Raw genomic sequence first — 25,304 nt, 5'->3', positions numbered from 1 at the left:
TCTGGCTAGGTGCAGAGAAAAGAAATCATAAAATGGCCTTCAAAGGAAGCGATTGCAATATTAGTACAGAATACTACGGCAGTGTATTATTGATACTATTAGAATTCGGATTCAAACAACTACGAATGGCAACGTTAAAGGAAACTCCTCTGTTTTCTCGCAAGTTCACAATTCTTTCATGATCCCTTATTCTGAAACTCTGTCTGCCAGCAAAACCTCTTCCCACATTCTTCTAATTTTTGATCCATCTTTAATCCTCTTAAACAAAACAAGTTGTCTCATATAAATTTCTTGGTAGTCTCAAAGGGCAAATTGCCTTTATTTTAACCTTTTATTGCTGGTTAATCAAGAACCAAAAAAAGTCCCTGTACAAAGAACCCTGCTGTCCTCGAGTTAAGACCAATCAAATAGTAAGAATCCCATTGTATAATTGCACAGGTACAGTTCAATGCAACGCAAGTTGATTCAAAAAGTTATCCAAGGCTGTTAACCATCCAATTGCTACAGTCTGTTGCTGTACTGTTGAAGTAACAGATGCCATTTCACATACCCTAAACATTGATACATCTACTTTTTAAATGACAAAATATTTAATATGAGGTGAAGTAGAATTACTTGACCAATGGAAATCAGCTGAAATTATTTTGTGGAAAGTAGAAGTAGTAACAGAATGGCTAATGATTCAAATGAGTAAAAACATTGTTAATATTTCACTCACAATTACTCTGACAAAAATAAAGTACAGAAGTATTAAAACAAAATATTTATTTGGAATCAGAATTTGTTCTTGTAATATTGTGCGCTATTTTCAAAACTTCAACTTTCTATCAACTTTCAGCTGATCCAACTGACATTAGTAATTCAGTTGCCATTGCAATTCAGAACTTCTTAATACAATCACTGATCAGTGAAATTAGCCTTCCGCTTCTCAAGAAATGCACTCATGCCTTCTTTCCGGTCATTCTGAAACAAAGAATAGACATCAAATAAGCGATAAGTCTTGATAAATGAAGGTACAATTTGTTTTAATCGAAGACAGAATACTCACAGTGGAAAACGTAGAGTGGAACAAATGCTTCTCCAATCTGTTTCCTTCTGCCAACGTCAATTCAAAAGCTGAAATACAGTACAGAACTGTTAAGCAACCACAGTGGATCAATGTCATTAAACACTGGTAGGAACTAATGACTGCAGATGCTGTCATTTGTACTAAAAACAAAAACTGCTGTATGTCACAGCGGGTCAGGCAGCATCCATGGAGAGAGGGGAAGCTAATGTTTCAAGTGTAACTGGTGCTCCGATGAAGAGTCATCTAGACTCAAAACGTTAGCTTGCCCTCTCTCCACGGATACTGCCTGACCTACTGCCAGCATTTTTTGTTTTCTTTAAACACTGGGTTATTTTAAGAGTGGTTGGTGTTGCAAATGGCAATTTAATTTGCTAGCAACAAATTAACTTCCATGTGCAAGCATACATATTTATGGAAACGGGCTGTTGTAAATAGAGCTCTAGGATTGGGCTCAGCTGCAATAAGCAAGGACCCACAGAACCCATGATCAGTGACAGGGAACTTTATAGGTGGCCATTTCTACTTATTAATGAGTGATTGCTAATGATGGCAACATTTATGTTTTTAAACATTTGCAACAAATCTCAATATTAAGTAAACCCTGAAAAATTATACTGGAACAGTCATTCACTAACAGAGAAGTTCATTAAGGAAAGCACTGGAATGTCATCAGACCCAATATTACAATAGACTCAATTTTACATTGAAATTGTTAAACTCCACCATCTTCCATTGGGTTTACAATGGGGTCTTTTTGTTCACAGGCTCCAATTTAGTCATATTTATCCTTCATAACATTCAACACAAAATGGAATGAATGAAATAACTCATCCAAAGCTCAAGTTCCACATCAAAATGGTGTGTTATCCTTTGTTACAGCAGGATTTCAGTGTGGGAGCAAAAAAGCCTTGCTTCAATTCTACAGGTCACTGGTGAGCCCACACCTGCAGTATTCTGTGCTGTTCTGGTTCCGTTGCCTCAGAGAGTGTGTACTTGCTACAGAGGGAGTGCAGCTGGGGTCCACCAGGTTGATCCCTGAGTTGGTGAACAGTCCTATATGGAGAGATGGAGATGACTGGGCCTATATTCTTTGGAGTTTGGAAGTGTGAGAGGCAATCTCACTGAAACATACAAAATCCTTCAAGAGACACAGCGTGGAAGCTGAAAGGATATTTCTCTGGCTGTGGGGTCTCGAATGATGGGACACAGTCTCAGTATAAAAGACATGCCATTTCGGACTGCAGTGAAGAGGTTTCTCTTCACTCAGAGGCTGGTGAATCTTTGGAATCCTTGACTGCAGATGCTTGTGGTAGCTTAGTCATTGAATATGTTCAGGTTAGAAATCAACAGATTTCTATTTACAAATGACATCAGGGGATAGGAGGATACTGCAGGAATATGGTGTTGAGACAGATGACTAGCCATAATCCAGAATGGCATAGCATATCAATGACTGAATGGTCCACTTTTGTTCCTATGTTCCATGCACTGGGCAAACTACAGATCTCCCAACACCAGTGTTAAATTCAGGGAATAAAGTGAGTGAAGTGAATCTATCTCCAACCTCACCTCACAGCAATCTAATTCATCCATTCAACTTAAAATGCTCACCAGTTCAATACAAGTGAGATATTGGTGTGCAGTTTACTAGATGGGCAAAGAAATGCAACTGAAAAGTCAACATTATTTAGAAACAATAACGGGAATAAACGGAAATAAAAATCATTTTGCTTTTTTGAAAGCAAACTTTTAGTTAAAAGTTAGGATTTTGAAATAATCTGAAAGGGAAGCCAAACTGTATTTTCACCAGTAAAACATGCAGCGTAACTGTTATCAATTCCAGAACTAAAATATCAATCATTTTGTGAAATAAATAAAGAGACTGGATTTCTAATTACAATTTTCTAAAACACAGTCAATAAATATCAACATTAAACAAATCCCGCAATTTGTAAGTAAACATTAATTCAATAAGCAGGAAGCAATGTATCTACATTACGGATTGGCTAATGCCTGGTAAAACAAATCTTCAACCTCATTATTAGACAGATAGCTGCAAGAGGACCAATACTGAGGTTAAAGAATTAATCTGCTTACCACCATTGACTGCTTCCTTCGCCATTGCTGTAATAAGCTTAGAGTTGCTTGCTATTTTCTCTCCACATTTGATGGCTTCTTCCACCACTTGAGCTACTGGATATACTTTACTAACAAGCCCTTTCGGAAACAGGAAAATACACCTATCAGCTTAAAAGCTGCATACTGAGTGTCGTAAAATAACAGTACCAACTGCATCTATTATTTCTTCTGGGTTAATCACAAGTCCTTGTAATGTGCACTAATTTCACTCCTTTCAGTCTAGACTACTTGTTCCAAAAGCCCAAACTCCACTGCATTAGAGAATACCACCCCTCAGCTCCAAAAGTTTTCAGCATAAATACTGAAATCAATTTGATTTTAATCGATTTGATTTATTTGAGTCAGATACTTTACAGGCTTTTAAGCAACTCTTGGATGAGTACATAGATGATAGCAAAACAGGTACACAGGGTAGTTTAATCTTAGTAAAATAGGTCAGCTCAACATCGTGGCCAAAGGGCCGATACTGTGCTGTACTGCTCTATGTTCCTGATTTATTGTCATGTGTATCACAAAAAAAACCATGAAACGTGCTAAACCACACTTTTCACTGTACTTACAATGAATACACGTGTCAATAAATCAAATCAATTTCAATACTTATGATGAAAACATTCAGAAAGCTTGAAACAAAATAGGGATTCTGGAAGAGATAGTTGGAACTGCTGATGTTGGCGAATCCGAGATAACATGGTGTAGAGCTGGATGAACACAGCAGGCCAAGCAGCATCAGAGGAGCAAGAAAGCTGACATTTCGGGTCGATTTCGGTCTTCTTCTGAAGAAGGGTCTCGACCCGAAACGTCGGCTTTCCTGATCCTCTGATGCTGCTTGGCCTGCTGTGTTCATCCAGCTGGACACCATGTTATATCAGGGATTCTGCAAGGTTTGATTTTTCTGTACATTCAAAATCTTTACAAAAAAGCAGAACTGCAGCCATACCTTGAATCAAAAATATTCCTGAATGTGGACAGGATCAACTATACTCTTCTTGTTGGATGATATCTCTCTATTTCTGTGTGCTGGCTTTTACACAAGGAGCTTTCAATGAGGGCTTTCCCCATCCCTTCAACATCTTCATGACTTTCTGAAGTGCAGACCCCTTGTATAGACAAACCTGGCAGCCCATCTGCACACAGCAAATCCCACAGTCACGAACAGAAAAAGCAGATTACCAGATTCCACTAGTGTTAGCTGGGGAGTGAACTTGGCCCAGGGCTATTCTCCCTGCAGCATCAGAGGCTGCGGGGTGACCTTACAGAAATTTGTAAAATCATGGATAAGGTGCATAGCCATGGTCTTTTCCCCGGGGTAGGGGTGTCCAAAATTAGACAGACATAGGTTTAAAGTGAAATGGCAAAGATAATAAAAGGGACCCGAGAGGCAACATTTTCACGCAGAGGGTGTGTGCGTGTATGAAATGAGCTGCCAGAAGAAGTGGTGCTGGAGGCCGGTACAATTTCAACATTTGAAAGCTACCTGATTAGGTACATGAATAGGAAAGGCTTATAGGGGTATGTGCCAATTGTTGGCAAAGGAGACTAGTTCAATTTAGGATATCTGGTTGGCATGGACAAGTTGGACTAAAGGGTCTGTTTCCATGCTGTACATCTCAATGACTCTACGATACTGTGCTGGTTTATATCCACCCAAGCACATAACAGGGCTCACTGTTAACATCACCTTCAGTTCTAAAGGTGACAAGCTAGATCATTGAGTTATTTAGTGGAGTGGGACTCACGAATAAATGAGGAATGACTGCTCCTAATCCAACCAAGGTGACATATAATTGCTTCTCCAAATGCCCTGATGCTGACGTAGAATGTAGAAGGACAAAATTGAAACAATCCAATAACCTGCTGCTTTGGCTTCCTGAGCAGAAATCCTGTCTCCCGTGAGGACCATTTCCATTGCCAGTGACTTCCCAACTGCTTTAGTCAACCGCTGTGTTCCACCAGCACCTACCAAGAAGAAGAAACACTGCAGCTTTACCAACATGCCCCCAGTTTCAGTTTAACTTATACTATGCAGCACCTTTAGCATGATGAAAGATCCTAGGCAAGTTCATGAGCGTTATAATTCAAAGCTTGACACTGTGTGACATGAGGGGATAATGGGACACGTGACCAAAGAGCAAGATGGTGTTAAAGGGGAAAGAGATGGAGGGGGGAACTGTAGAGCTTGGGACTCAGACAGCTGAAGGGGAACAGCAGATCAATGAAGACTGGGGATAGGCATATGGCTAGAATTAAAGGAGCATCAATATCTCAGGTAGTTGTGGGACTGAAGGAGATAATAGAGGTAGGGGTGATAGAGGTGATGTCATGGTGAGACTTAAAATGAATGAGCATCTTAAAATCAAGACCTCCCCAAACTGGAAGTCAACATCGGTCAGCTACTGAAGTAAGCAATGTAACTACGCAGCATTTTCCTCATAATACTTCCCAATTCAACAGTATATTATAAAATTGGGCCATTTAAAATAATGTTGCTTTCAAAGTCTGAATGATACTTGACGTAAACCTCATAGTGGTATTAAAATACCCCTTATGGTTGCAATAGACAAATAGTTCTTAGGAGTCTTTACTGGAGCTGATTTCATTGAGCTGAAGGTGGTGCAATTTCAGCTTGTGCTATGCATGAAATAGCAAAGATGCAAGTTTTCCTTGGAACACACTAGGCTGAAGGGTGACATGATTGTGGAATACAAAATTGAGAGGGGTAGACATAGAGTAAACAGGAGGGACCTGCTTCCCTTGGCAGAGAATTCGAAAACCAGGGGTCACAGATTCAAGAAGAGAGGCATAAGGATTAGATGGTGGGTGTTTGGAATTCACTGCCTGAGTTGGTGGTGGAGGCAGAGATTCTAAACGTTTTTTAAAAGTACCTGGATTTGCACCTTAAGTGCTGTCAATTGTAGGGCTTTGGGCTGTAAGTGGAAATTTGGGATTAGAAAGGGCATCTAGTTGTCTTTGGGTTAGCATGGGCACAATGGGCCAAAAGGCCTCATTCAGTATCTTTTCTATGTTTCTGCAAAGAGGTGGCAAGGTAAACTTGGGAATAATTTTGAGATACTCAGAAATGGTGAACTAGGTGCTTAGTTATTTGCTTTTCAGATATTTATCCTGATCAGCGCAACACTTTAAATTGAGAGGTCCTGCACTAAAGGTTGGAGCTGTGCTTAAGGGAAGCTTGGATTGAATAATGTTCCCAGTGCAACCTCTTTGAGTTGGACCTTTCCCTTGGGAGATGAAATTGCAACATTTTATCTATCTGCATGGAGAGCTAAGGTTCCACTGCGAGAAAAAATTTTATACTTCATTCCTTGGTAGTACAGAACTTAAATATTGGTAATAAGGAGAGACATGCCATCAACATGTCTTGTTTTAGCCACTAGAGAACAGTCATCTACCAAGCTTTTGTTTAAATTCAAACCAAGCAGGATGACTAATTAGCCTGTTCCCTGTTAAACTCTCCACGGAAAGTCTCTACCAGAGCCCATGTGCCAACTAACACAGCATGCAGCATAAATTGTTGTTCCCTCTGAGATTTGTTATTCTTGTGATTCTGTCCTGAGAAGTTCAAGAAGACTGGCATGTCTTTTCTCAGCCATAATATTTGCTTTCTGAAAGGTTTTTGAAAATATACTTGGCATTTGGGAAATACCAAAGGTTGAAAATAGATTTACTGGTGGCACAAATCGATCTCACGCCAATTAGGTTTGTTACATTCTCTGCTAAGAATACACCTGAATAACCTGCAGAGTGCACTCCCTAATGGAGATTCAATTGTAACTTTCAGGAGAGAATTGGATAAATACCTGAAATGGAAACATTGATAGAACTATAGCTGGACTGTAGGGAAAGGGGACTAATTGGATTAGATTTGGAATATTAGTTGTGAACAAGATAGCAACAAAGTCAATGCTCTCAATAAACAGTATTAGCTGGCTTCTCAGATTTCAGAACATGATAACAGAACCCTCCCAGCAGGCAGGACAGCAATGGAAAATATCTGGCTTTAACAGCTAAATGCTCATTTTCTAAAGTAATACAAACCTGCAAACAAATCACTTCCAACAGCTCGACAGCAAATACTTAGTAATTTTTAAAGTTAACTAATTTAATTACAGAAGTAAAAACTGAAGAACTGCAGAAGCTGTAAATCAGAAACAAAATCAGAGAAGTTCAGCAGGTCTGGCAGTATCCGTGGAAGGGAAATCAGAGTTAACGTTTCGGGTCCCGTGACCCTTCCACAGAAGGTTAATTACAGAAGCGCTTGTCCAAAATTCCAACGATGCATAGGTTTGTAGTACCCAGTGGTGAACAATCCATATCCTCAACACATGGTGTGTCACTGCTGCCAGGCTTATTATAAGCGAGGAAATGATCCTAACAAATCCTGCATAACACTGATTGGATGAACAAGCCGACAGGTAGCGACTAGCAGTCAATTTCAAAGGAGAGGACAATTTCAGAATTATAAACCAACAGTAAAACCTTACCGTTTACCTACTAATAATATTGTGCAGAACATTTACCAGGAATGGTTCCCAACAGAATCTCTGGTTGCCCAAACTGTGCCTTTTCTCCTGCATATATGATATCGCACATCATCGCCAACTCACAGCCTCCACCAAGCTGCAGACCAAAAAGATTCAAATCAAATGTTAAATGCTGGATGAATTTACAGAATGTAAGTGTACATTTTAATTTGATACCATCAATTTTCAGAACTATCTATTAGTTCAATAGGACATAACCTGGCATTTTATCCTAAATCCAAATTTAGTTACAAATGTGATGAAAATGCGCAAACTAAATCTGTGAATCTGTATTATTTACAGAGTGTGGGTTTAAACTAGGGCACGTTGATGCTAATTACTTTTGAGAAAGGTCTAGAACACCATTAAAAAATCCCCTCAAAAGATTACAGAGTCCTTGCAGAACTATGATCTAATCCGTAATAGACACTGAACAATGTTAGATAACAAAGTGTGGAGCTGGATGAACACAGCAGGCCAAGCAGCATCTCAGGAGCGCAAAAGCTGACATTTCGGGCCTAGACCCTTGGCCTGTTGTGTTCATCCAGCTTCACACTATCTTGGATTCTCCAGCATCTGCAGTTCCCATTATCACTGAACAAACGTTAGCTTGCCTTTTGTTTAGAATAAGCAAAAATTGACTTTAGCTTGGAAAACCCAGAGACTGCAAGCTTTTAAGGCAGTTTTGATGGAGAATGGGCTGGGGTCAGAAATAAGTATAGTTTCTCTCTGAGAAAGAAGTATAGAACAGCTCAGTGAAAGCAGCTTTGTGTGAACATTTGTCATAAAATCCCTGCAATGCGGATAAAGGCCATTTGGCCCATAAAGTCTGGACTGACTCTCCAAAGGGAGGTCCACCCAGACCCAGTGCCCTCCACCTTGTAATCCCACAATTACCATGGTTAAGGCACCCAGCCTGCACACCCCTGGGCACTATGGGTAACTTAGCATGGCCAATCCATCTAACCGGCATACCTTTGGGTTGTGGGAAGAAACTGGCACACCCAAAGGTAACCCACACAGATATGGGTAGAATGTGGAAACTGCACCCAAGGCTGGAATCAAACCTGGGTCCCTGACACTGTAAGTCATCCCTCTTAACCACTGAGCCACCGTGCCAACCCAACAGCTTGTGAAACAACCAGGACAGGAGTGTTAGCCTAAAAATTGGAAGATTATTAAAAGATAGAGAAGGTTCAATATTTCAGTTTTGTGAACACTCATTCAAGAAGACTTCACAGGTAAGTCAAGCCCAAAGATTTGGTATAGAATGATGATTACTTTAAATTTGAAACACAATAAAGTGTTGGTGTTGGACCATAGGAGAAACTTCGCTTTGCTGTGTGCTTTATGATCTTTCAAACTATGTTCTATATTTAAACAGCTTGGTTTGAATTAATATTTTATCTTTTGAATAATAAATAGACCATGAGAAACCATGTCTCTTGGGAAGAACGGAGAGCGAGGGCGGGGGCCAGAGAGGAGAGCGAGGGCGGGGGCCAGAGAGGAGAGCGAGGGCGGGGGCCAGAGAGGAGAGCGAGGGCGGGGGCCAGAGAGGAGAGCGAGGGCCAGAGAGGAGAGCGAGGGCGGGGGCCAGAGAGGAGAGCGAGGGCGGGGGCCAGAGCCAGAGAGAGCGAGAGCCAGAGCCAGAGAGAGCGAGAGCCAGAGCCCAGACAGAAGGCTCACAGTCATTTGTAGCACAAGGAAGGCATACAGAAATCAGCGCTGTTCATTAGAACATTCCAGCAATCTGCAAGTCCTGTAACCACTGAACTAGTGAGGCACAAAAGGCCTTCCGTCACTGTTGAAAGATCCTGATGAGTTTATGTAGACATGTCAACTACTGAAGTTACGCCAGCTGCTGACTTCTGTTTTCAAGTCTTCAACCAATCCACTTTGGAAACTGAAGCTTCAGGCAAGAAATAGACCTGCAGCATTTGACAGATTGATTGTACTTTCATTTTTATAAGTATGTTTCATCCTTCTTAACTATTTATCATGCCATATGCCTTTCTTTTTAGCTCAAAACTTGATCACTTTTACCAGTGTAACCACAGGTGTAGTTTCACAGTGAACTAATGTTACCTTGATTAAGACTGAAGCTTTGCTGCTGTTTTATTTTGAAAAATGCAACACTTGAAAACTAAAAAGGAATCTGAATGAGTTTTAGAAATTTGCAGTTTATGGACCACTCTGAAGGACATGGCTAGTGCAGTTCATGCACTGTCTGTGTTTGGGAAATGCACAAAATTAAAATCAATATTCTGTTGTCCCATCTGTGGTAAAAATTATGTTGTGATTATAAATGTTTCCAAATGATAGGATGTGCACCAAAATTATTTAGAATTGTAATGTAGAAATTCAATCAGTTGGATATGACCACAAAATTAACCCATGTGACAATAGTAACCAAATATTCCACACTTGATCTGAAATTTCACTTTCCACTACTATTGTGGATACATTGAGTCAGTGAGAAAGCAGGGAAAGGAAATTCAGATGGATACATCAAACATTAGTCAGATAAAATCCCAGACTGAGTTAGAACAGGAAGTGTAGAAAATGGGAATCTGCAAATAAATGATGGGAAGAGGACTGAGTGCAAATATGTTGTTACCCTGACAATGAAGACTGACCTAACACATTTATCTATAATAAAATGTGAGGCTGGATGAACACAGCAGGCCAAGCAGCATCTCAGGAGCACAAAAGCTGACGTTTCGGGCCTAGACCCTTCATCAGAGGGCCTGCTGTGTTCATCCAGCCTCACATTTTATTATCTTGGAATCTCCAGCATCTGCAGTTCCCATTATCTCTAACACATTTATCTGATATCTTTACCACAGGTCAGGCTACACAATGGAGTATTGATACAATACTTATTTGACTGCTACCATGGGTGCTTACAATCATATATGTTGTTGGCCAGGACTGCAAAGGGTTAAAGCTTGAATGGAGAGACTGAGAATTGCTCAAACTGAACAAGTGGCCATGCTATAGTTACATACGCAAGAACTACTGCACAGACCAATCAAGGAGAAACAAAGCAGTTCTGGTACCTGATTGGGAGGATGGGAACTTCAAAACACGACATGGATGTCTTTGATTGGTCAGAAGCCGATAAGAGATCAGGTGCAAAATCCAGTGTTATTTGTAACTCCCAGAGATAAACAGCATGTGAGCAACCCCTCACCAGGAGCTGAGCTGAGCTGAGTTGCGTTGCGTTGAGTTGAAGCAAGGCGAATTGAGGCAACGGGAGGCAAGTTGAGCTGAGGTGAGGTGGAGAACAAAGCAACAGTGAAGCTTGGCCAGCTGCACATTCCTGGGTAGTGTATTCGATTAAAGTGCAGCATTGAGATCGCAGAGAAGTGACTGATGTGGTTTCCTTTGACTGTTTACAACTGGTATTAGGAGATAAATTTGATATTTGGATATTTTTGATACTTGATATGTTTGGGAATAAAAGAGTGAATTAGTCAAATGAAAGAATACTCTGTGCCTTCTCAACTCAATTTCACTGAAGCTAACTGCTGTCTGATTGAGTGAGGAATCTCTCAGCCAAGGAATGAAGTGTTTAGTCTATAGATTACTGAACAATGCAAAAGTCATAATTAAAAACTGTCCCTCATCTGTTTCAGTACAGTATGAGCATGTGACATTTATACCTTACAACAGCTGGGAGAGGTTCAGGGATAGTCTCACATCTGATGGCCTGAGCAGATTTTCTTCCAATGGGTCCCCTCTTTTGTCACTGTTGACCTTCGCATACCTCCAGCTTCCCAGGTGCCTATCACGCCTGCGGAAGCTCATCTGAAAAGTGAACAGTGTATGCTGGAGCAATATCCAACCTTGGGAAGCATCCTGTCTTGACCCAAGAGCCAAAGACCATTTTTCAGAAGGTATCAATGACTGGACGCCGAAACTAAGCAGCTGTTACCATCAGAATCACTACCGTCAAACACAAGAAACTCTGTGCCATCTCCGCTGAGGTGAACTACGTCAGTAAACTGAACACTGGACTTCCTGTCCAAAATTATAGATTCCTAATTCTTCAGGCAAGTCATGTTGCATTTCTAGAGCAAGTGTGACACGAACCCAGGCCCTCCCCCCACCCCGGCTCAGAGATTGGGCACGATCACAGCGCTAACAGTGACCTATTAGTTTGCAGCGGGAGTTTTCTCGGAATCAACAGAAAAGCAAAACAGGAAATAACAGGAAACAGGTGCAAAGAAATGCAGATACAACGTACTCCTAATCTGTCATGGTTTGCTCCACTAAGCCATCTGGTCATCCGATCCACCTAAAATTGACCCAAACACGACCAGGGAAACCTATTCCCTCCGAGGAATATTTTATCTGTATTACCCGGATCCAGATTCGAGTTTCTGGAGGGGGAACATGATAAGCTAGCTTCGTGGTCATGCAGCAATGTGCTTGAACAGATTTCAAAATGGGTATGTGTGTTCCACAAGCTTAAAGTGTCAACTTGAGATCGTCAGCACTACCTACAGCATAGCCATTCACTGCGGCAATAACTGGCTTTTGTGCTGTTGCCACGCAGTTCCAATGGGAAAGGAAGTTCTCAGTATAACAATCCTGGAAAGTTTTCTTCTCCATCTCCTTGATATCGGCACCAGCTGGAGAAGAAACAGGAGTTAAACTACAGATCCAAAACACAATAAAACCTTGCAGTTATGGAGCACCTCTAAGAGTGGGGCAACATCAGGCGCACGGGGAGAATGGATCAGACAAAGACGAATAACTTGCCAAGACAAGAGATTTTAGAACAGGAGGCCAGGTCTCATTCAGCATCATGAGCACAAGAGACAGCGAGCGCGAGACAGAGAGAAAAAGAGAGTGTGAGGGAGAGTGAGCAAGCATGAGAGAGAGGCTGACAGCTAGCACGTGCGAGAGAGTGAGACAGCGCGCGAGAGCGAGGGTGAGCGCACGAGCGCTACAGCAGGGGAGAGAGCATGTGAGCGTGAGATGGGGAGAGACTGCAAGCACGAGAGAGAGAGGGCAAGAGAGTGGACGAGCGACGTCAGCGCCAGACAGCGAGCAAGAGGGAGAGTGCATGAGAGCGCGAGCACAAGGGAGTGCAAGAGAGACAGACACAGCGAGTGCGAGAGAGAATGTGAGTGCCAGAGAGAGTGTTCACGAGGCAGAGAGAGCTAATGAGACAGAGTCGAATAGATGGAGAGGGAATTCCAAAAGTTAAAATTTGACACGGATGTAGGTACGGATATCTTTCTGGGTGAAGATGTAAAATTCTTCAAAGGTTTGTAGTTGAAAGAGATGACAGAAATAGAAAGAGACTTGTGTTCTCTGTCTCTCGTGCTCGCTCTATCTCTCGCGCTCATAGAAGGAGCGAGGAAGTGGATTTTCCAACCTGGGCTGTGGTGGATTGAGCCATTGTAAATCTGCACAGTCATGGTGGATGGATGAGATAGTGCACGACAGAATTTTGAAAGTGGAATTTTGGATCCACTCAAATTAACATGTACTGTTCTCATGGATAAAGTCGAATGGGATGAATCTAAATTATGATTGCTTTTCTCTTCTTAAGCCTGAGTACATGAAGAATTTGAAACAGTACTTTGGAGAAGCAGATAGCTTTGAACTTAAGATTTCCAAAGCTCTCCATCATTGGGGTTTTCCTCCTGTCATGTCTGGATGTCCTATTAATCAAACGAGATTCATTACTATACTCAGTCAATGACTCCATGATCATTGAGTCATATTAGTACGAGGACAACAAAAGGTAGATAGATAGATCTGGGCATGTTTTCCTCTTTTATCTATAAATTCCTGTTTTCCCAAAAACATGACACCATGTTGAAGGTAGACAATAGCCCATATTACAGAATATAGAATGCAAAACAGTACAGGCCCTTCGGCCCACGATGTTGTGCCGACCCATTAGCCTACTGAGATCAATCTACCCTGCTTACCCTACATTTTACTATCGTCCATGTACCTATCCAAGAGTTGTTTAAATGTCCCTAATGTATCTGACTTCACTACCACTGCTGGCAGTGCATTCCACACACCCACCGTTCTCTGTGTGAAGAACCTATCTCTGACATCTCCCCCATACCTTCCACCAGTCACCTTAAAATTATGCTCTCTCGTAGTAGTCATTTCCACCCTGGGAAAGTCTCTGACTATCCACTCTATCCCTCTGATCATCTTCTACACCTCTATCAAGTCAGCCCTCTTCCTTCTTTGCTCCAATGAAAAAAGCCCAAGCTCTCTCAACCTTCCCTTCCAGTCCAGGCAGCATCCTGGCAAATCTCCCTCTGCACCCTCTCTAAAGCTTCCACATCCTTCCTATAATAAGGTGACCAGAACTGAACACAATATTCCAAGTGTGGTCCAACCAGAGTTTCGTACAGCTGCATCGTAACCTCGCGGCTCTTAAACTCAATTCCCCTGCCAATGAGAGCCGACACACCATACGCCTTCTCTACAATTCTATCAACTTGAGTGGTAACTCTGAGAGATCTATGGACGTGGACCCCAAGATCCCTCTGTTCCTCCACACTGCCGAGAATCGTGCCATTAGCCCTGTATTCTGCATTCAAATTCGACCTTCCGAAATGATTCACTTCACACTTTTCTGGATTGAATTCCATCTGCCACTTCTTTGCCCAGCTCTGCATCCTGTCAATGCCCCATGGTAACCTACAACAGCCCTCCCACTGTCCACAACTCCACCAACCTTCATGTCATCGGCAAACTTACTAACCCACCCTTCCACTTCCTCATCCAAGTTCATTTATAAAGATCACAAAAGAAGAGGTACCAGAACAGATCCCTGCGGAACACCACTGGTCACCGAGCTCCAGGCTGAATACTTTCCATCTACTATCACCCTCTGTCTTTTACTGAACAGCCAGTTTTCTATCCAGACAGACAAATTTTCCTGAATCCCATGCCTCCCTACATTCTGAATGAGCCTGCAACAGGGAACCTTATCAAATGCCTAGCTAAAATCCATATACACCATATCAACTGCTCTCCCTTCATCACTGTGTTTTGTCACATCCTCAAATAATTCAATAAGGCTTGTGAGGCATGACCTGCCCCTCAAAGCCACGCTGGCTATTTCTAACCAAACTATGCTTTTGCAAATAATAAATACTGTCTCTCAGAATCCACTCCAATAATTCACCCACCACACAGGATAGACTGACCGGTCTGTAATTCCCAGGATTATCCCTATTCTCTTTCTTGAACAAAGGAATAACATTTGCCTCCCTCTAATCATCTGGTACTACTCTAGTGGACAGTGAGGATGCAAAGATCATCGCCAAAGGATCAGCAATCTCTTCCCTCACTTCCCGTAGTAACCTTGTGTAAATCCCATCTGGCCCAGGGGATTTATTTATCCTCATGTTTTTCCAAATTTCTAGTACATCCTCTTTCCTAACATCAACCTGTTCCAGCATATCTGTCTGCTTCATGCTGTCCTCCACATTTCTGTTGGGCAGTTCCGTGAGAACATCTGATCCCAGTTTATGCTCCGCAGTTCCTGTCTAATAGCATTGTAATTACCCCTCCACCAATTAAATACTTTCCCATACTGTCTGCTCCTATCCCTCTCCATGACTATAGTAAAGTTCATGGAGTTGTGATCACTATCGCTGAAATGCTCTTCTACCGAGAGATCTGACACCTGGCCTGGTTCATTGCCAAGCACCAAGTCCAATATGGCCTCCCATCCCATCAGCCTATCCACATGTTGAGTCAGAAATCCTTCCTGGACACACCTGAAAAAAATCGGCTCCATCCAAACTATTTGCACTTTGGAGGTTCCTGTCGATTTTAGGGAAGTTGGGATCACCCATGACAACAGCCCTATTACTGCTGCACCTTTCCAAAACCTGCCTCCCAATCTGTTCCTATTATAAATCACTGGTGAACACCCGCTTCGATACCTGCCTGCAAATGCCTTTTCACTTCCAGTCAGGACAATGGCTCCAACTGTCGGGTCATCCACAAACAAGTCCAGTGCCTGACCGAGTTCCTTCATCAACGCGTCACACAAAGCGTTCAATGCCTTTGGCCGATTCAGCTGGATAAATCCCACATTCTTCTGCTCGCCCTTTTTCTCCACAAGGAGGTGTTGATACTGGCCACCTTTGAATGAGAATGACAAGGACAGTATGTTAACGAATGACTTCTGAATGGGTAGTACAAGATCTGAGATTTGTGGCGATCCTTAAGCAGCGCAGCAATGGATTGATACTCCAAAACAGAAATGATCTACCAAAAGAACTTTTTTTTTCAATTTTTATTGATTGGGGCAACACAGTGGCTCAGTGGTTAGCGCTGCTGCCTCACAGTGCCAGGGACCTGGGTTCGATTCCACTCTCGGGCAACTGCCCGTGTGGAGTTTGCACATTCTCCCTGTGTCCGCGTGGGTTTCTTCCAGGTGCTCCGGTTTCCTCCCACAGTCCAAAGTTGTGCAGGCTAGGTGGACTGGCCATGCTAAATTGCCTGTAGTGTTCAGGGATATGTAGTTTAAGTGGGTTATAGGGGGATGGGTCTGATTGGGATGCTCCAAGGATCAGTGTGGGTTTGTTGGGCTGAAGGGACTCTTAAGATTCTATTCTATGACTACATGATTTTTCTCACGGACCGTTCTACTTCGATCATTGGTCAACTTCCAAGAATGCTGACCAGCATGCGATAGGTGATGGATTAGTTTTCATTCACTGTTTCATTACCAGAAGATAAGCATAGGAATAGCATTAGGCTATTTAATCCATTCAATTCAGTCATGGCTGACTGAACACTTCATTACCCTTTATCCACCTCATCCGTACAACCCTGTACGTCATTGGTAGTTAGAAAGCCAAATTCCTTTACCTTAACCATACTCAAAGACTGAGATTCCACAGCCTTCTGTAGTAGAAACTTCCAAAAGTTCACAGCAATGAGTTTTTTTTAAATAAGCCTTCTCCACACCTTGGACCAAAGCAGCATTCGCCTTGTTGTTACATAGTGTTTCCCTCTGGTTCTAGATTCAGGGGAAACATCTGGCCTGCACCTACCCTGTCAGTCCCTTTCAGCATTTTGCAAGCAAAATACTAATGGGCTCAGATGCTTTTTTGAGCCATAGGACAGACATGGGAATAGGCTTAAAGGGCCTGCACCAATGTTTCAAAAAAAAATGTCCAAAATTTGAACCCTGGCCTGTTACATGCACTTGTTTTCACGAAAGTTCATTCACAGGTCAGTGTTCCTTCCGTCTAATGACACTAGTGAACGTGATGACAACATCGTACTGAACTGAACAAAGCCAGCCTGTGTACGTGAAGGTAGGCTTTGAGATAGGTGAAGAGGCCCCTATGCAATCTGACTCTACCTCCAAACGCACTCTGCATCAAAACAAAATGAAAACAGTGGATAAAAAGGTCTTCATTTTTCACGCTTTCTGATGACTTTGACCAGCCTGAACAATATTGGGGACTGGATACCTGGAAAGACTTATAAATCCTTTTCTGGTTCGTGCAATGTCTTCAAGGAGAGTGTGATACAGACTGCCATGCTGTCAATGCAGTCTTCTCCCTGTTTTCAAGCTTCCGTGTAAATTCTGGAGCATCTCTACGGCCAGAATGGGGTTGGGAAACTTATCAGCCACAAATGGATGGTGGAGCAGAGCCGATGGGCCAAATGGCTTAATTTCTGCTCCTAGGTCTGATGGTTTCAGCCAGGGAAATGGTCGGATCAGCTGGTGGACACTCACTGACCTCCTCAGCCTTACTAGTGAGGCCCCACACAAGGATCCTGACGTAATTGCACATGCCAGTATGGCCCAGCTCTGCTCTGACTAACCGCTGTGGTCCACGTGAGAAGCTGGCACGTGTTTGGCTAATCTGGAGTCCACCGTACAGAACTTCAGCTTATCACAGGCATCCTTCTATAGAGATTTCCTGTTCCGCTGATGGGGAATGGCTGGCAACTTTGGAACAACCAGAGTTTTGGGTTATCCAATAACGACTTATCATGTCTTCACCGTACTAGAGATAATGGGGAGTGACAGCCAAGTCTGGTTGTGCTCAGCCAGCGTCCCCTTCATTTTCGGGGAGACACTGTTGTAGTGGTATTGAGACTGGGCACAATCACAAGACTGTGTTCTGATGATGCAGGCTCAAATCCCACCATGGTAGACTTTCAATACAATAAAGAGCTGGGCTAATCGTGACTATGTCACCACTACCAATTGTCGTAAAAATCCATCTGGTTCACGCAAACCCCATAGGGAAGGAAATTTGCCACCATTGCCTTTTTCTGATGTACAGAACCAATGGGAGGAGGCAATGGCCTAATGGTACTATCATTGGACTGTAAATCCAGAGACCCAGCTAATGTTCGGGGGGCCCAAGTTCGAATCCTGCCATGGCAGATGGTGGAATTTGAATTCAATAAATATCTGGAATTAAGGATCTAATGATGATCATGTGTTGATTGTTGGAAAAACCCATCTGGTTCACTAATCCCCTTCAGGAAACTGCCACATGGCCTACAGAAAGGTGGGTGACTCTGAACTGCACTCTGGGCAATTAGGGATGAGCAATAAATGCTGCCTAGCTGTCATCCAATGAATAAATAAAGGGCAAAAAACATGTTATTCCATATCCAGTTTCTCTGGCCCACCCTCTCGGTCATTAAGATTGTGCAATAAGTGCTAAACAATGAGGCCATCATCCCATGAATGAATTTTTAAAGGAATTCCAGTAAACATCACTGGTTGAATCTATCCCAAAATTCAAATCCTGAAGCAAATTCCATTGCTCCACTGACTGAAGTGAGCTATCTTCCTGTAACATTATGGTTATGTTCCCACACTCATAATGCAGTTCTGGAATGACATGACTTCAAATCTCACCATCACAGCTGTGGAATTTAAATTCAATTGATTCATTAAAATCTGGAATAAAATCTACTATAGAATGGTACAGCGTGGAACTATTGGATGTGATAAAGATTGGCTCATGAAGGAGATTACCAAAAAGTAATAAAATAATCTTGTGAATGCATGTAAAAACACTAATACTGGCCCCATCCATAGCACAAGAAATAACTTGGCAAACTTCAATTTTCTCCAACAACAATAACTAATCGAGTTTCAAATTAACCAAACCCTTTTCATGTGGCTCAAAATGGTTCAAATTCTGTTTTAAATGATTATTTTTTGATTTCACAATGAAATTAACTTCAAGGATCGCGTCCCACAGACTGATTCAATCCTGATTTTGCATCTCACAAACAGCTAGAAACACAGGCCGATGACAGCCACAGGTGTCATTGCATCAGGTCAATATTTCCAGGGAATAAAACTTAGACCTGGATTGTGTTAGGTCTCAAAGGGCCAGAATTTTTGTTACCAGAATTCTGGTGGTACATACCCAACTTTTGGTTACATATGAATTGTGGTAGAGGCATAAACCCTCATACCTTTTAAGAAGTATCTAGATGTGCACTTGTGACTCCAAGAAATACAAGGCTATAGGCCAAGTGATAAAACATAGGGCTAGAACAGTTAGGTGGTTGTTTTTCACCAGTTCACTCGATGGACCAAAGGGCCTCCTTCAGTGCAGCAGACCTCTTTGACCCATAGAATCTGCCAGGTACTTACTTACTCCAAGGCTCATCCGTTCCCATTGGCTTTCTTTTCATTTTACTTTTGATCTTTTTCTTTTCTCCTTTAAGCCTCCAATAGCAGCAGCAGTAATGCCAGGATGAACCGGACATGGCTCCACCCCACGAGTGAGGAACAGTCCCTGTATTGACTACTCCCCTGACCAGACTAGGCTGAGGACCCACGTTCTCACCTCAGCCCAAACGCCTCAAGTTGGACAAAGATGATCTTGTCCTATGCAGCAGGTCTTCTTTGTTTTCGATTTCTAAATATTCCAACAGCCCGGTAGCCGGTGGTCTCATCTAGGAAGGGCGGTTTCAGCTCTGAATGGCGGTCTTCTTTGGTGAAGGCTTCCGACCTAGTATCCAGCATCCGAGTGTGCCAGTCTCGTCTTGGCTATGTCTTCAGGGCATTCCGTTGTTCCTAACACAGCTTTCCCCAAGCCCGGGAGCCATTAACTGAACTGTGATGAACGTTGTCTTAATTTTACTTATTTTTTCTGACAATGTATGACTTCTGTCATTGATGTATGCACCGCGGTCGGGCAGCTTATAAAACTTTTCACTTTTTTTTTCACGTAAACATAGACATGGCACTAAATTTATATTGTACCTACTGTGCAGAGGGTAAATCCCCTGATCAATGTGGTGTGGGCAGTAATGGTGACCCCCCTTGTTCACAAGTTTCTTTTCCCTCTCTGCTACACAAACTAACACCCCTTGAACACATCATTGCATCAATAACACTAACTTTCAGGGAGAGATTCTTTAGAATCGAAACACTGAGGTGATCACAATAGGGATGTTGGCTACACTGAACTGACTCATCAATTCCTTTCTGAAGAAGCTTGCAGACCTGAGATTTCAGCTTTCCTGCTCCTCTGATGCTGTGTTCATCCAGCTCTACACCTTGTTGTCTTGCGATAGGGTTTGTTATGCAGTAATTCATGCCTGATTGAAAGCTCCATTTTTAAAACTGCACAGAAAGTATCAAAGCAGTTGGGAAGTTTAAAGTGAAATGCTGAGATTAGATTCCCTACAGTGTGGAAACAGGCCCTTCGGCCCAACAAGTCCACACTGCCCCTTACAGCTCCGACCCAGACCCATTCCCCTAGAACCCACACACCCCTGAACACTACAGGCAATTTTAGCATGGCCGATCCACCTAGCCTGCACATCTTTGGACTGTGGGAGGAAACTGGAGCACACGGAGAAAACCCACGGGGACACGGTGAGAATGTGCAAACTCCACACAGATAGTTCCTGAGGCTGGAATCGAACCCGGGTCCCTGGCGCTGTGAGGCTACAGTGCTGACCACTGAGCCACTGTGCTGTTATCACATCACTAATATGGCTGTCCAGGGACAAAAACTGAACCCCTCACCCCAATCCCTGATCCAAAGGGGAATTGTTCATATTTTTAAACGGTGTACTCTTCCCTGAGCAGAGATAAACTGGGCCCTAATGGGGAATGATTGCCAAGATAACAAAGTGTGGAGCTGGATGAACACAGCAGGCCACGCAGCATCTCAGGAGCACAAAAGCTGACGATTTGAGCCTAGGCCCATCATCAGACAGGGGGATGGGAAGAGTTTTGAAATAAATAGGGAGAGAGGGGGAGGCGGACCGAAAATGGGTAAAGGAGAAGATAGATGGAGAGGAGAGTATAGTTGGGGAGGACGGACAGGTCAAGGAGGCGGGATGAGGTTAGTAGGTAGGAAATGGAGGTGCGGCCTGAGGGGGGAGTAGGGGATAGGTGAGAGGAAGAACAGGTTAGGGAGGCGGGGACAAGCTGGGCTGGTTTTGGGATGCGGTAGGGGGAGGGGAGATTTTGAAGCTTATGAAATCCACATTGATACCATTGGGTTCCAGGGTTCCCAAGCGGAACATGAGTTGCTGTTCCTGCAACCTTCGGGTGGCATCATTTATGGCACTGCAGGAGGCCCAGGATGGACATGTCGTCAAAGGAGTGGGAGTGGGAGTGGGATGATTGCCAAGAATGGTTCTAGCCCTCTCATTCACAGTGGCTGGGTTTGAATGAGTTAAAGCCTACCCCAGAGATCGATTCTTAATAGAGACGAGCAAGATTAAAAATGACAATTTTTGGACCACAGGGGAGAGGTGGTTTGTGAAGAGATGGCTTGAAACAATTTATGCACGTTTACCCCACACCCGAGCACCAAACCATCATCTCCAACACCATTCATGACCTCATCACCTCAGGGGACCTCCCACCCACAGCCTCCAACCTCATTGTTCCCCAACCCTGCACAGCCCGTTTCTATCTCCTTCCCAAAATCCACAAACCTGCCTGCCCTGGTCGACCCATCGTCTCAGCCTGCTCCTGCCCCACCGAACTCATCTCCACCTGTCCGGACTCCATTTTCTCCCCTTTGGTCCAGGAACTCCCTACCTACGTCCGTGACACCACCCACGCCTTCCACCTCCTTCAGGACTTCCAATTCCGTGACCCCCAACACCTCATTTTCACCATGGACGTCCAGTCCCTATACACCTGTATTCCGCATGCAGATGGCGTCAAGGCCCTCCGCTTCTTCCTGTCCCACAGGCCCGACCAGTCCCCCTCCACCGTCACCCTCATCCACCTAGCCGAACTCGTCCTCACCCTCAACATCTTCTCTTTCAATTCCTCCCACTTCCTATAGACTAAGGGGGTGGCCATGGGCACCCATATGGGCCCCAGCTATGCCTGCCTCTTTGTAGGTTACATGGAACAATCCCTCTTCCGCACCCACACAGGCCCCAAACCCCACCTCTTCCTCCGTTACATTGATAACTGTATCGGCGCCGCCTCTTGCTCCCCAGAGGAGCTCGAACAGTTCATCCACTTCACCAATACCTTCCACCCCAACCTTCAGTTCACCTGGGCCATCTCCAGCACATCCCTCACCTTCCTGGATCTCTCAGTCTCCATCTCAGGCAACCAGCTTGTAATTGATGTCCATTTCAAGCCCACCGACTCCCACAGCTGCCTAGAATACACCTCCTCCCACCCACCCTCCTGCAAAAATTCCATCCCCTATTCCCAATTCCTCCGCCTCCGCCACATCTGCTCCCACGATGAGGCATTCCACTCGCGCACATCCCAGATTTCCAAGTTCTTCAAGGACCGCAACTTTCCCCCCACAGTGGTCGAGAACGCCCTTGACCCCATCTCCCGCAACACATCCCTCACACCCCGCCCCCGCCACAACCGCCCAAAGAGGATCCCCTCGTTCTCACACACCACCCCACCAACCTCCAGATACAATGCATCATCCTCCGACACTTCCGCCATCTACAATCCGACCCCACCACCCAAGACATTTTTCCATCCCCTCCCTTGTCTGCTTTCCGGAGAGACCACTCTCTCCGTGACTCCCTTGTTCGCTCCACACTGCCCTCCAACCCCACCACACCCGGCACCTTCCCCTGCAACCGCAGGAAATGCTACACTTGCCCCCACACCTCCTCCCTCACCCCATCCCAGGCCCCAAGATGACATTCCACATTAAGCAGAGGTTCACCTGCACATCTGCCAATGTGGTATACTGCATCCACTGTACCCGCTGTGGTTTCCTCCACATTGGGGAAACCAAGCGGAGGCTTGGGGACCGCTTTGCAGAACACCTCCGCTCGGTTCACAATAAACAACTGCACCTCCCAGTCGCAAGCCATTTCCACTCCCCCTCCCATTCTTCAGATGACATGTCCATCATGGGCCTCTTGCAGTGCCACATTGATGCCACCCGAAGGTTGCAGGAACAGCAACTCATATTCCGCTTGGGAACCCTGAAGCCCAATGGTATCAATGTGGACTTCACCAGCTTCAAAATCTCCCCTTCCCCCACCGCATCCCAAAACCAGCCCAGCTCTTCCCCTCCACCCACTACATCCCAAAACCAGTCCAGCCTGTCTCTGCCTCCCTAACCGGTTCTTCCTCTCACCCATCCCTTCCTCCCACCCCAAGCCACACCTCCACTTCCTACTAACCTCATCCCACCTCCTTGACCTGTCCGTCTTCCCTGGACTGACCTATCCCCTCCCTATCTCCCCAACTATACTCTCCTCTCCACCTATCTTCTTTACTCTCCATCTTCGGTCCGCCTCCCCCTCTCTCCCTATTTATTCCAGTTCCCTCTCCCCATCCCCCTCTCTGATGAAGGATCTAGGCCCGAAACGTCAGCTTTTGTGCTCCTGAGATGGTGCTTGGCCTGCTGTGTTCATCCAGCTTCACATTTTATTATCCACGTTTATTTTCAGTTGCTTTTCAGCATGGTTCATAAAGACGTCAAGAACAAAGACATCAGCAAAGAAGGAAGCTCTCTGTGAACGGGTGCTATGCAATCTTGCAGGGCTGCTTCTCCTTAAAACAATGCATTCGGCCGCAGTGAGGGTTGGCCGAACATTTTCATCGACATGCACTGTCCTCATGTTTTCAAAGGTCACTCGCAGTTTGCATTCAGCGTCCCACCCCACGCACTGGAAAAGGCCCCGACCTCGGGTTTGCACAGACTTAAAGCAGGTTTCCTGCCGCCTTTAGCACCAGAGCCTACCTGCGCTGTACGCCCTGACTGCATTGGACCTGGAGGCACGGAGAGAAAACGCAGCCGCCCTACACAGAAAAGACATTGTTGCCATTCTCTGCGTGGGATCCACCTATGCCTCTGTCCCAGATCTGTGAATATCGCGATAGCCTAAGCGCCACCCTTCCCCGGGAGCTGTCAATCACCCGATCTGGGCTGCGCACCACCAATTGATTGCAGATTAATCCATTCATTTTTGTCGCCGCTGTAACTCCTCAGTCAACGTCGTTTACACGCACAGTCATCTTAAATTTTAACAACAAAAAGACAATGCATCCATGCATAAAACCATGATGAATGGTACATTTGGTCCTTGATTAGGAAATCTCACCGAAATGCAATCACTTGCCAACTCTGCTGTAACTGATTTGTACAAGGAGTGTGGTAGTTGCACTGTCTCTAGCCGGAAGACCTGTGTTCTAACTCTCTAAAGAGATGTGACAAAACCTCAGAACGAGGTTGTTCAGAAAATATCTGCGTTTAATTGATAGCTCCCCGCATGTTTCCACTTTTGGGCTTGTTATTTCAAAAGACAATAGACAATAGGTGCTGGAGTAGGCCATACGGCACTTCGAGCCAGCACCACCATTCATTATGATCATGGCTGATCATCCACAATTAGTATCCTGTTCCTGCCTTATCCCCATAACTCTTGATTCCACTATCTTTGACAGCTCTATCTATCTCTTTCTTGAAAGTATCCAGAGACTTGGCCTCCACTGCCTTCCGGGCAGAGCATTCCATATATCCACCACTCTCTGGGTAAAGAAGTTTTTCCTCAACTCTGTTCTAAATGGCTTACCCCTTATTTTTAAACTGTGTTCTCTGGTCCTGGACTCCCTCATCAGTGGAAACATGCTTCCTACCTCCAGAGTGTTCAATCCCTTAATAATCTTACACGCCTCAATCAGATCCCCTCTCATCCTTCTAAACTCATTTCACTAGAGTGAGGCTATTTCCTTCACATTTGATATTTTAATCTGAGCCGTGTTGTTCGCCTTCCCCGTCAGGATATTTTCCTAACCGTGTGAAAAAGATGCTGCTTCAGTCTTTCTCCTGTGGTATCGTACTGATATTTCTGAGTTGAAAGCAAGGTTGGGAACTGATATGCATTTGAATTGACCAGGAACAATCTAATGCGAACACTGATCTTAGACTCACAACAGCAAAGAAGAGGCCATTCAGTCCATCATGTCCATACCAACATTCTATCAAACAATCAGCCGGTCTCATTACACTCTCAGCCCACTCTTCATCCACTGCAGGGATAGTAGGAACTGTGGATGCTGGAGAATCTGAGATAACAAGGTGTAGAGCTGG

At 44.1% G+C, this 25,304-nt stretch overlaps 1 protein-coding gene across 1 annotated transcript; it reads right to left on the bottom strand.

The window, feature by feature from the left end:
- Positions 1 to 283: 283 nt before the first annotated feature.
- echs1 (enoyl CoA hydratase, short chain, 1, mitochondrial) lies at positions 284 to 24,096 on the bottom strand. The gene is made up of 8 exons (XM_048563690.2): positions 23,955 to 24,096; positions 15,694 to 15,891; positions 12,259 to 12,386; positions 7,747 to 7,846; positions 5,063 to 5,167; positions 3,167 to 3,286; positions 1,049 to 1,116; positions 284 to 963 (listed from the first exon to the last, which is right to left on the bottom strand). The coding sequence occupies exons 1-8, from the start codon at positions 24,037 to 24,039 to the stop codon at positions 898 to 900; spliced, it is 870 nt and encodes a 289-aa protein (XP_048419647.1). The 5' UTR covers positions 24,040 to 24,096; the 3' UTR covers positions 284 to 897.
- Between the last annotated feature and the right edge of the window lie 1,208 nt (positions 24,097 to 25,304).

This window comes from Stegostoma tigrinum, chromosome 37, assembly GCF_030684315.1.
Source record: "Stegostoma tigrinum isolate sSteTig4 chromosome 37, sSteTig4.hap1, whole genome shotgun sequence".
In the NCBI taxonomy this organism is placed as follows: Eukaryota; Metazoa; Chordata; class Chondrichthyes; order Orectolobiformes; family Stegostomatidae; genus Stegostoma; species Stegostoma tigrinum.
The sequence above is the reverse complement of the archived record's forward strand: the minus strand, read 5'-3'. Positions and strand labels throughout refer to the sequence as shown.